Below are 12,430 nucleotides of genomic sequence, written 5' to 3' on the forward strand. Positions count from 1 at the left end.
CCCCGCTCACAGCGCAGGTCCCACCGCTGTGGTGTGGGTCCCACCTGTGTCTGCCCAGCTCCCGCCTGGGGCCACGGATGCTTGCGAAGGGAGGCGGGTGAGAAAGAACACGAGGCCAGTGCTAACTGCGTCCCAGTTTCTGTTTATTTATTTTTTTGTTTTTTTTTCTTTTTTTTTTTTTTTTAAGTATGGAAGCTCAAGTATAAGATGTAGATTTTTTTTTAAGCTTTACAAAAAAACAAAATAAAACAAAAAACTCCTTTTGCATTCCGTAAAAATTGAAAGAAAGCACCTGGCCAGAAGAGCGGACAGTCAGCAGGCCCCACCCCCGCACCGCCACCACGTGGTCTCCGTGGGACAGGGTTCAAGTCCGTGCAGGACAAGGCGGAGGGCCACCCCCTTTCTCCCGGAGCTGTCCCCTGTCCCCCAGCCCCAACCCCAAGCTACTCCCAAACACACGTGGAATCAGATTTCCAGTTTTTCTTCTCTCTTTCACACACCACAGTTAGTTCATAAAATTTTTTTGTTTTACATTTTTTACACCAATGTAACAAAAAGGTGGGAAGGAAGGGGAGGTGGACAGTATTTTATGCCTATAAATGGGTGGGGGGCAGGTGGGGGGGGCTGGGGCAAACAAAAACACACGGTCTCTGCAGAAACACGGAGAGTTCTGACAGCAAAACGTGGTGGGAAGGAGGCCTCAGAGACGGAGGGTGTTGACTGGGCTTTATTCTCGGGGGAGACGGCGCCGTGCGGTCGGTGAAGCCGGTGTTACATGACCTGGTGGGGAGGCGCGGGGCGAGGAAGGGAGCAGAAGACGAGTTCTCTAAGAAAGGAAACTAACGAGCGTGTGGCGCGTCCTGGTAGCCCGGAGCCGAGCTCTAACACTGCTGCTTTCTCTTCAAGGCCTCCACCAGGTCGTTCTTAAGAGCTTCTTGCTTTGATTTGTCTGCGAAAGTCTGCACAGACCTGCCAGGGAGGAAAGGAGTCCATCAGGCCGTGTACTGGGCAGGGGCGGCAGCGACGGCCAGGGCGCTGCAGTGCTGGTGCCGGGCTGGGCCCCACGGCGGGTGGTGCCGGAGAGGGGCCGAGGGCCACAGTGCCCCAGACCTGCACCACCCCCCACCGGCCCCTCACCAGGCCCCGCAGGGGAGGCGCACAGCCCACCCAGACGGCTGCTCGCCTCTGCAACAGGCTGGCGGGGGGGGGGGCGCCCACTGGAGCCAGCAGCACCCTAATCACTTCTCTGAGGCAGGTCCCAAAGTCAGCCTGAAGCAGAAAGTGGCTCCTGGGCTTCCCCCTCATCACATCCCTGCCCGGTAGAGGCAGCCCGCCGCTTACCCCCCCCATGTGCAGGGGGCAGAGGTTCACCCACTGAATATTTGAGACCTTCTGGACAGCTGAGCAGACTGGGTTCACGTCCAGGGGGACTCCTGTAGGGCAGGCACCATCAGCTTGAACTCGGCCAAGAAACTCCCCCGGCCTGGATTTCCAAAGGCAGTATGGGACCGAGCTAAGGGGCCCTGGGTCACCGCCACCAAATCCGGGATTCGTGGGGACAGGCTGACGTGCGTGCACTCGACGTGGCTGCTCACACTCTTCCCCAAAACGAGCAGCCGCCCAGCTCCGCAGAGCTGGACAGTCTACACAGCGCTTCCACACATCCTCCTTTTCCTCTCACAGCATCCTGGAGGCGGGGGGGTCTTCCTGGTGTCCCCAGTTCACAGATGAGGACACGAAGGCTTCGGGAAATGCCCCGATGACGCCCTGAATGGTCACTCTGTCCAAATGACCCTTCGTGTCGACAAACCAAGCACTGACTCGACTACTCATCAACTTTCCAACAGTTCCGCAGCAGCAGACAAGAGGGGTCTGGCGGGAAAAGTGCGGACACCAGGCCCCTCGGGAATCCCAGGCTCTGTGTGCGCTGGCCATGAAGAGGGGTGGGAAGGAGGGGCCAAAAAACAATCCTCAATGTCCCCGAATGGGTCAAGTAACACAAAGCAGTACCGAGGAGAAAAGGATCATCCCCAGCTCAGTTCTGGCTACTCACTCCCGGACACGCACTGGAAGTGGCCTCCCCACGCTCCGAGGGGGCACAGGCAAGACCATCCCTGCGCCGCTAGAAACTCTCACGAGGGCTGTCATTTTCTAACATTTCTGAACACCTGTCCTGGTGGCCCCTGGCTCTACGGTGACAAAGGAAGGGTCGGCACCAGCCCTGGCAGTCCACCTCGTGCTTCAGGAAAAGCCCCCCACAGGAGGCCGTGGAAACTCGCTCAGCTCCCTGGCTGGCGCGGGTGCTGCCTCTTCTGGAGGGAGAAGCCAAGCAGAGCTGTGCCCAGCCCTCAACCCCCACCAGGGAGAAAGTTCCAGAGTTAGAACCAGAGTGAGAATCAGGTAAGAGACGGGAGACCGGGCTTAGAATGGCTTGGAGGTTTAAGGACCGAGAACTCATTTAGGGGACAGAGCTTGGAAAGGTCATTGCTAAGCCACATCAAACCAGTGTAGGAAGGACACGTCCCGGACCCCTGGAGTGCCAGCTGCCCACTGTTGCAGGGGCAGGTTTATGCCAGAAAGCCGCCAGTGGTGGCCACAGGACTGACCAAAGGCAGGGATCTAGAAGACTGTAGAAGCACCTCCCCCACAACGTGGCAGGGCTGGGAAGAAAACTGCACTACCGTGGCAAGCCTCAAAAGGGAGGTTTTCTCTTGCTGTGACAGGAATGTCATGGTCCCGGTGTGAGGCCAGACGGACATGCGGAAGTCCCACGAATGCAGAGCAGCCTTGCCACCCGGTTCCATAAAAGGTGCTCCCCCACCCCCCGACCCACTGGAAATCCTGCTGAGCCTCTTCTGGCTCAGGCCCCCAGGGGCCAGTCCCTGGGCAGAAATCCCCTAGCCCTGCGCTCTGCAGCCCTGCCCTACAGACTTTCCAAGCCCCTCCTGGGACTCCGATGGCTTTCATACACCTGTTATCTGTCCAAGCTCAAGTTGTGGTTCTCGGCTGTTCTCAACAAGCAAGACTATTTCCCTTTCGTCAGTGTGAGGCGTTTATGAGGACGGCCGCAGCGTGTTAGGCACAGGTTATGCGGGTCCAAGCTCCAATAGCAGTCGCTCTGGGGGTGGGGTGGGGGGTGGAGGGGTGCAGCAAGCCCGGCCGGGGGGTTTCAACCTCTGCTCTGTGCTCTCTCTTCAGGCTCGGGGCCATACGCCCCTTTCAAAAGTCGTGGTCCCCCACATTCCACTTCCCACCAAGAAGGCTTCTATGGCCTCTGGGACGCTGGGTGGGGAAGCCCGAGACCCTGGGCGCACAGACCGCGGGCTCGGGGAGACTGTTCTGGGGCAGTGGCCTCGCAGAAGGCCGGGCACACAGCCCTGCTCTGTGGCCAACCCAAGTGGTGTAGACAAGCGGCTTCTGCTGGAGAGGCAGGGTTAATCCCCAGACCGGGCTTCTTCCAGAGCCAGAGCCAAACCCCCTCTCTGCCCCACACCCAGCCCTGCCTAGAGTGCAAGACACACACAGCACACACGTGACGCGGGTCTGTGTTACACGGGGCTGCATCGGCACATTAACGTGGCTGCCTACGGCCGGGAGCCAACACACAGGGGGTTAGTGGTGGTTTAAGGGACCGCGTGGCCACAGCCGATCCGGGGGCGGCGGCGGGCTAGTGAGTCCTGTTTAGTGGGGCGGGTGCTCACGCCTCTCAGGCAGGGTACCTGTGACGGCTTAGTTATCAGGCTGGATGTGGATCTGGCGCTGGGTCAGCACTTGGGAAAGCTCCCTCTGCAGCTGCTGAAACTTGGGGTGGTCGGGGATTACGTCAACAGATCTACAGAGAGTGGTCAGAGGTGAGTGCGGCGGGGTGGCGGGACACACCGAGGAGCAGGTGGCTGCTGGAGACGCGGGGCCAGAGCGGTGTCGTCACAGCCCCCTGCACACCGAGGGGAGCCGCAGAGCCCGATGCTGAAGGTACTCACGCCCACCCCCCGCTGCGGGGGGCTCCTGGAGGATGGCGCGCTGGCCCCCACGTGACCACAGGACAGCGGTGCTGCAGGAGCGGGGGAGGGAACCTACCAGGGGCCAGACCGCGTGTCCCCGCGGGCAGGTGGGAAACTGGAAAGATGCAGATGCAGAGGAGGCTCTCGCTATTTTAAACTCTAATGAGAAGGAGACTAGAAATCTGTCTCCTGGGGGAATCTGCAAATCAAGGCAGCCCCCTGAATGGCTCCCTACCTCCGCTTTTGGCCCAAAAGGAGAGAGTGACACAGGGAAACAGGCTTGGGGGGGTGCTGGATGCTGAGGGCAGCGCACCAGACCTTGGCCTCACACCGTGGTGGGGCAGACGCTATCCCATTTGACCCTTCGGCAGGCCTGCCTCTCTGACTGCATGGGCGTCCCGGAGAGGAGACCTGCGTGAGCTCTTCGCTTTCCGACTCGGTGAACGGCGCTCACCCCACAGCCACCCCTCCTGCCTCCCCCCGCCCCTCGCCGGAAGGGGCTCTGGTCTTCTGCTCTGTCCCCCCCCACGTGGACTCTGAAGATCCAGAAAGCCCTTCTCAGCCTTCACTTGGGCCAACGCTACAGAACCGAGGGCACAGGATGGGTGGGGAGGGGCAGCTGGGGACCAGGCCGCTCAGGGGGCTGCGATCCCTCACGCGTGGGGAGGTCCAGGCAGATGCCGCAGATGGGCCTGGCCCGGCAGGGGACTGAGGGGTGACTCCAGGCACGAGGGCACCAGTGGCTGTCCAAGTGAGAGTCCCCAGAAAACAGAAACAGCAGGGTAGGAACCAGCGTCTACGTACGAGGTGTCTGACCTTTCCGAATCTGCATTAACGACCCCACGGGGTGGGGCACCAATGAGGGCCAGGGGCGCCAACGAGGAACCTGAGGCCCAGTGCCACATGACTACCACGTCCAACACCTAGAACTCTAATCCACATTTTTTGGTTCCGAAGCTTATGCTTTGGGGTACGTTACCTCAGCCCATTGACGATGTCCTTTGTTTTTCCAAAGTAAATCTCATTCAGCGTACTTCTGATTTTATTTTCCATATCCTGGGAAGGGATGCCAGTCAGACAGGATGGCAAACAGGAGGCTGAGGCCCATTACCCTACCCCCCACCCCCACCGCCCACCAGCCCACCCTTGCAGTCCCCACTGCGACCACAGGGGGGAGGCACAGGACCGCGCCAAAGCCAGGTGAGCCAGCCCCGCAGAGGCTGAGGACCGCCCCCACCAATTTGCATGCTGAGTGCTTCCTAGGCTTCAGGCACCAGGAAGCCAATACTCAGGGGCTGGAGGCCAATGCTGACCGCGATGGGAGCCGGTCTAAACCACATCACCAGGCCACAAGTCCCCCCCACCAATTTCGGGCACATTTCTTTGCAGCCCAAGCACACCACCCCTTCTTCCACAGAGCGTGGCCAAGGTAAGGCAAAGGCCACTGCAATCTGAGCCCATGGCCTTGGAGTGCAGACTTCCAGAAGCAGGAGGGGGTTCCTTGCGCGGGCAGGAGAGGGGGTGGCTAACGAGCAGAGCCCTGTTTGCATGCCCATCAGAAGGCTCAGAGCATGAGCCCAGGGCAACAGAGCAAAACCCGAGAAGCATGACAAAGGTGACAGGTGCTGCGGGCTGCCACAGGGCTGGAAGCAGTCAGGCACAAGACCCGAAGGCCGCACCCAGGCCTCGGTGGCAGCATGGTCCACAACTGCAGGAGTGACCCGAGCCCCGAGGCCCACTCACCTCTACCAGGCGTCCGATATTGGCTATGTGCGGGGAGCAGTCGCTCACGGTCTCATCTTTCTCCATCTGTAAAAGAGAAGAGCATTCCTCCACGTCAGAGGGCCGGGCACTCCCTGCAAAGGGCAGCCTCTGCCTCCAGCACCATGCGCTCTTGGGGTGTACCAAGAGCCAGTTGCTCCTGCTGCCAGCCGTAGAGCCAGCTGTGAGTGGTACAAGGCCACCTTTCCAGCTGGGGGACCCAAGCACGCGGGACTGCAGCTTTAGGGCCTAAACAGCTCAGCCGGCAGAGACCCAGAGGTCCCACCCTGGCAGAGGGTCTTCTGCTGCTGCCCTGCTGGGAGCATGACCCTCCCAGTCCCAGGGCCTCTGCACGGAGGGCACAAGGGACCACGCTGGCAGGGGACTGGCTAGGGATGCAGGGGAGCTTTCACCATGCCTCCACTGCCCTGCGATGGCGGCTTCAAAGGGAGGGTCCAGCAGCCCGGAGGGGGGGGCGGGTTGGGGGGACTAAGGCTCAGCTAGGAGGTGCCGCAGCCAGTGAGGGCCGAACCGAGGCCAGAGTCTTCTTACTGCACAGTCTGCCCAGCTGACTGTGGGCCCCGGAGCGGCTGCAAGAGAAGAATCTGAACCCAGATGCCTAGACTGGGACCGAGTGGGACTCAGCAAGCCGAGTCTCGGGCAGGGTTTGGTCTGACCCAATAATTGTAACTATTAAAGTTCTGATAAAGTTTTACTGAAAGTACTAATAAGAGGCAGCAGGTGGGGCGCGGGGAGAGGGACAGGATCCCTGACCTGTGTCCTTATGCAGGAGGTGCGGGACCCCCCACCTCTCCTTCTGCATCAGCCTTATTTCCCTCACGGGACAGGTCGCTCCCTTAGGGACGGGTTCCCCTGTCGACACCTCGAGGGGTGCCCAGGAGAGCGGTGAGCACACGAATGCTCAGTTACAGAACGGAACTGTCGTTGAAATAAAACACTGACGCCGAAACAGGTCATCTGGAGACAGGACAAAGAGCTAGGAACGGCGGTGTCGGGACAGCCAGAGCTCGGAAGGGCTCCGGACACGCGGAGCGCGCATGGCAGAGCCAGGCCAGTGAACGGGCCTCAGAGGCTGGAGACCCTGGCGGCTGCTCGGGGAGCGTGGCCGTGGCTCAGAGCCTCAAGGCTTTGCTGCTGCTTCTCACCTGTCTTGACTTCCCTTCTCCATTAGGGAGAATGATCGTCAGGCCATAAACGGCAGAAAAGACCCAGTTAAGAGTGAAATGAGGCCCCAAATGGGCGAGCAGATGGCAGGAGAGACCCAAGTCACTCTCACTAATCATGTCCGATTCCACAGAGCTGTCAGACATCCTTGAAAAAGGACCGCCGCGCCCAGGAGGGGCCGAACGCCCGAGGAGGGCGGAGGCTGATCCCACTTTCATGAAACAAGGAAGATGAGAATCAGAATTTAAACATGGGTCTGACAGTCTGACTCACACAAGTTTTTTTTTTTTTTTTTAAAGATTTTATTTATTTATCTGACAGAGAGAGGTTACAAGTAGGCAGAGAGGCAGGCAGAGAGAGAGAGGAGGAAGCAGGCTCCCCGCCAAGCAGAGAGCCCAATGCGGGACTTGATCCCAGGACCCTGAGCCGAAGGCAGCGGCTTAACCCACTGAGCCACCCAGGCGCCCCCTCACACAAGTTTTGATGGGACTGTTTAAACTCATCTGTCAGCACATCTAAAATCGGCTATCGCTAATCCAGGAATCCACATGGGCTCATCGTGGACAAGTCCCACAAGAAGCCCCAATTCCCTATTCTGATGGGGATGCTGGGTGCAGAGAACTCCTCTAGGGGATCACACCACTAGCAGGTTCCCACCTAGTCCCCCGTGGCCATGGCTGGGATACCAGGTCCCCAGAGCGGCCTCTTTGCTGTCCCTTTGCTGTCCTGCAGGCTTCCTTCTTGGCCCTGAGCCAGCCTGCCTGCGTGGGACCTGGAGAAGGCACAGCCGTGAGCCTTCTCAGCATCCTGGGGACTGCAGCGAGGGTCCAAGTCAGAGCCCAGGAACGTGGGCTACCATGGAGTATGGCCAAGCACAGAGTCGCCTGCTCTACTCAGTCTCTAGAAGAACTCTGTTCTCAACCCAAGGACATGGAAGCTCAAAGGGGTCATCTGCCCGGGTCACAGCACGTTTGCTCTTCCTGCCTCGGCGGACTGAGGGGAGTGTGAATCGCTCTCCTGGGCTCAGACGTGACTCCCACCAAGTAAAAAATGGGAACCGAGTCCTGCGAAGACACTCATGGTTCTGAGGGGCTCGCAAGCGTGAAAACCATGTGCTGTGCGGCCACAATGTTGGGGACAGGACTGGTGCCGGGGCCCGGTCGGGGCTGGCGTCCCACTACGATGCTGTAGCAGCGGGCTCCGGCCCTCAGGAAGTACCGGCCTGGCACAGCCACGCCTGCAGGGCCGGACTCAGTTTAGAGGCCGGGATGGAAGAGACCCACGGGCAAAGTTTCAAAGGTCCGAACACCCTGACCTCAAGAAATGGGCAAGAATGGGCCATGTGCCCTGCCTCTGCGCCCCTGGACCAGTGATCCTGGGGAGTCTTGACCCTCAGAGACTACCTGAGTCCCTACCAAACAGCAGTGAGAGCTCCTGAACTCAGAAGTCTGAGTTCACTTCAGGTCTCCTAAATCCCCCACCCTGGGCCATCCCACGGGAGCTGCCGGAACACATGCCCTTAGCCAAACCCTGCCGCCGAGACAGGCGCAGTGCGCGCGCTGGACAAAAGCTGGCGCACGCTCGGGAGGAAGGATGGTGCTCCATCTCCCCACGTTTATTTATTTATTTATTTATAAAAAAGATTCTATTTATTCATTTGACAGACAGAGATCACAAATAGGCAGAGAGGCAGGCAGAGTGTGTGTGGGGGGGAAGCAGGCCCCCCGCCGAGCAGAGAACCCGATGTGGGGCCTGATCCCAGGACCCTGAGACCAAGCCCCGAGCTGAAGGCAGAGGCTCAACCCACTGAGCCACCCAGGTGCCCCTTCATCTACCCACTTTTAAAAGGGATTTCTGGCCACCAGGAGTAGGAGTAGTTGGATTAGGTGCTTTTCCCCCCTCCCGCCTTGGAAATGGTTCCTGTGCCCAGATTGAGGGCAGCTCAGAGAGCTGCTCCTCTGGGCTGGGAGAAGCCTGGGGGGTGGGACCCAGACAAATCATGTGCTCCCACAACGAGACATCCCGCACCTTCCCCAGCTCAGCGCGGGGGGGGGGGGGGGCAGGCTCTAGGCAATCTCAGGGAAGCAATGAGCCTCTGAGCTCACAGGGGCCCACTTTGTTTTTCATTCATTTTTTAAACATTTATTTGAAAAAGAGAAAGCGTGCACACACGAGTGGAAGGGGCAGAGGCAGAGGGAGTGAGAATCATAAGCAGACCCCGCGCCGAGTGCAGAGCCTGACATGGGGCTCAATCCCACGACCTCAAGGATCACTGCCTGAACCAAAACCGAGTCGGACACCTAACTGACTACGCCAACCAGGTCCCCACTGAGGGCCCCATTTTAAATGAGGATTTCACAGCCCAAAGGGAGGCCCAGGCTGCTGGCAAAGGGGTCTGGGCCATCAGGGTAGGTCAAGTCACATCAGCAACTCAACATCTTGGGTATCGTCTTTGTGCTCCAGAATCAACCTTCCAATGAACTGACGTGGCAAAACCACTCATCGCCTGAAGGTAGAAGAGGTCTGGGGTGGGTGTGGGGATGGATGGGGGAAAGGTAAGGACACCTGGTCTCCTCTGGGAGCAGATGGACTCCCTGGGAGGGAAGCAGGGGTCTCTAAACTCGAGGCAGGGGGTCTGAACTCAAGGCAAGACTTGGCAGGGACCAGGGAAGGGAAGGAAGACGTGGGCTGGGGTGCGGGCTGAGGCCTTGGCACACATTGACGTTTCCATGGCCCCCTCCCAGGCACCCCTGCTGACTCCCTCCACACCTGGTCAAGACCAGCCTGCTGGAAACGCTGACCCACCAAAAATAGGCCTATTTTTGCAATGCATATATTATTACATCCTTATAAAAGTGGCTGCCAGAGAAAAACATTTTTATGTGCTGTGGCCGCACAGATGTTCCACAAGGTGGTTCCAACCACGTCTGAAGTCAGAGCCCAGCCCGCCTGTCCCCATCAAGCACCTCCCTCTCCTTCTCTCTGTGGCCTGGAGACAGGAAGGACACGGCAAGTGTTTGGAAAGCAGGCCGTCTTCCTCAGAAGGGGGGGCACGGTCCCTCCCCTGGCTCTGCAGCGCTTCCCAGCAGGCACGGCCCAGAGGGTGGGGGAAGCCAGCCCCGGCGCCATGGCTCCCGCTCTGAAGCCCAAGGGCTGAGGGCCTCGGCCTGCCTCGGCCTCTGCTTTCTGCTGAAGGAGGAACCACTCTCACGACGCTGAGGACGGGCCTGGCGGGACGGCAGCTCCATTCCTGGGGATCCTCCTGTCCTGTCCTCTTGGTTACTGACCTGCGCTCTAGGAAGAGCTGGCCTGGGGGCCAGGACTTAGCCTGCTTGTCAAGTTGAAGACAGTGGTCAGACAGCCTCTCAAGGAAGGTTCAGTTTGCCCAGTCCAGGGAAATTTTAACTGAGCCTAAAACTACATATATTCTAGAAGACGGGAAAGTCTCTGCTTGTGAGGCGCGGGGAAGCAGCTCAAGCAGCTCTGATTGAGCGCGGACCAGGAGTCCAGGCGGACCTTCTTCTCTGCGACTGTCTCCGAATAGGCATAATTAGCCTGATGGTGAAAATGCAGTTCGGGAGAAGGGAAGGGGACGGTCCAGGTCACACAGCTGGGAAGGGAGCAGGCTAGCACTGAACCTGGTCTCGACAATTCTGAAACTTTTCTTGCACGAGGCCTGTCTGCTCACACCCATGTACATCCTTTACTGGAAAAATCAAAGACAAACCCACAATCCAGGGCTTGGAAATTCCGAACAGTAACCATCCCTGCCTCAGCCCCCTCCCTCCCCCTCAGGGCCCCCTCTTCGCATCTCTAGTGCCTTCCTCTCTGGGCCTGACTGTTCCTAGAAAGCTCTCGGCCTTCATCCCTGCGCAGGCCACCCCCCGGCACACAAGGAGCCGGCTGCAGCTGTGCCTCCCCCAGCAGGACAGCACTCCCTGGGCCTAGGCCCGGCTCCCCCACATCCGGAAGAGGGCCGTGGGCCTCCTCCCCATACCAGAACGTGCCGCCCGGGCTGGCCAAACCGAGCACCAAGCTCGAGTCAAAGAGCATTTCCCGGCCATGACACACGGGTAGGTGGCCCTGCGGGAGTCTCTCTGTCACGGGGAGAGTACGCTGGAGCAGGCCGAGAGAGCGCAGCCAGCCAAGGACTGATCCCCCAACTCGAAAGAACATTCCACCTTCGTTTCTAAATATTTAGAATCTGAAAAAAATATCAAACGAACATCTGCAGGGCCCATCCCCAAATCGGAAGTCTCGGATCTCCTTCCAGAGATTTACAGCCTTTGCCTCCTTCCCGCGTCTCCAGCTGTCACACAGGAGAAGTGACCTCTCAGCGCAACTTCCTTTTCAGCATGTTGGTACTTGGCTCGCAACATCTGTTACTTGCTCCACAGCCTTCCACTGGGGCCGGCGGGGCATGGCGCCAGCGGGCACCTTCCGCCCTCCTCCCGCGGAAGGACTGCAGGATTTGGCTGTGAGGAGCTCCCACAAAGGCCGCTGCGCCCCCTTCTTCCCCAGCCGCCCTGGACGCACAGATCTGCCCAGCACCTCAGTTACCTGCCTTCCAGCCGACATCCCCAAGGGAGACGTCGCTACATAGGGGTGGAGGGAAGAAAGGGCCAAAGGGGTGGTAATGGGGGAGCGTGCCGAGGGCGCACAGGCCGGGATGCACCCGGTCGGAGACCCCGGGGACGCCGCTGCAGCCTGGGGGGTCACGACCAGAGGGGACATGTGGCTCAATTCCCAGGTCACTGTTAAATTTACGAGAATTTATTTACTTAAAAGATTTATTTGACAGAACACAAACAGGGGGCGCAGCAGGCAGAGGGAGAGGGAGAAGCAGGCTCACTCACTGCTGGGCAAGGAGCCCGATGCGGGGCTCGATCCCAGGACCCTGAGATCATGACGTGAGCTGAAGGCAGATGCTTAACTGAGCCGCCCAGGTGCCCTAAAATTTACCAACAATTTAGAGAAAGCTCTCCGTGTCCGACCCTACACTCACAGCCACCTCATGAGATGGGAGAGGGCCAGGGACAAAGCCTCCGAAGCGGAAGCGGCGGAGGGACAGCTGGGGAGACTGGGGTGTGGGGAAGAGAAAAGTGGAGGGAACAGCCCAGGGGGCCTCTGCAGAGCAGTGCTCCTGACCATGGCCAGGCTGGCTTGCAGGGTCGGTGCCTGCTGGCGTGGGTCCTTTTTTCCAGACACACGCAAGGCAGCTGTGTGCGGTTGTGCTGAGGCCTACCTGCCAGAGGGAGAGCCCGGGTCTGGTCGCTGCGAGCAAGGCTCGATGGGACGAGCTCAAATGAGGAAGCCGCCTCTGATCCCACCGCTCACATGGAGGAGGACCACCCACGCCATGCCCCCCCTACCTCAAAATGTCTCCTGCCCTGTCCCCTCCCCTCCTGCCTTACCCTTCTCCTCCTTGAGGCCAACACCAGCACATGTACCGACCTCCTGGCTGCAGGCTTGTCCCCTCCAGC

General features: G+C 59.2%; 1 protein-coding gene across 2 annotated transcripts in view; it reads right to left on the reverse strand.

Annotated features, from left to right (window-relative positions):
• Nucleotides 1-709: 709 nt before the first annotated feature.
• The window catches only part of CAPZB (capping actin protein of muscle Z-line subunit beta), a 125,967-nt gene continuing 114,246 nt past the window's right edge, over nt 710-12,430 (reverse strand). Inside the window, exons 7-10 of one of the 2 annotated variants that reach the window (XM_044237303.1) lie at nt 5,745-5,810; nt 4,981-5,057; nt 3,720-3,832; nt 884-969 (exon numbers count right to left, since the gene is read on the reverse strand). In XM_044237303.1, coding sequence (XP_044093238.1) covers nt 3,730-3,832; nt 4,981-5,057; nt 5,745-5,810 — 246 coding nt within the window. In that variant the 3' untranslated portion in view covers nt 884-969; nt 3,720-3,729. Of the gene's footprint in view, nt 970-3,719; nt 3,833-4,980; nt 5,058-5,744; nt 5,811-12,430 lie in introns of both variants that reach the window. The other variant, XM_044237304.1, reaches the window with a different exon arrangement.

This window comes from Neovison vison, chromosome 2, assembly GCF_020171115.1.
Source record: "Neovison vison isolate M4711 chromosome 2, ASM_NN_V1, whole genome shotgun sequence".
Classification (NCBI taxonomy): Eukaryota; Metazoa; Chordata; class Mammalia; order Carnivora; family Mustelidae; genus Neogale; species Neogale vison.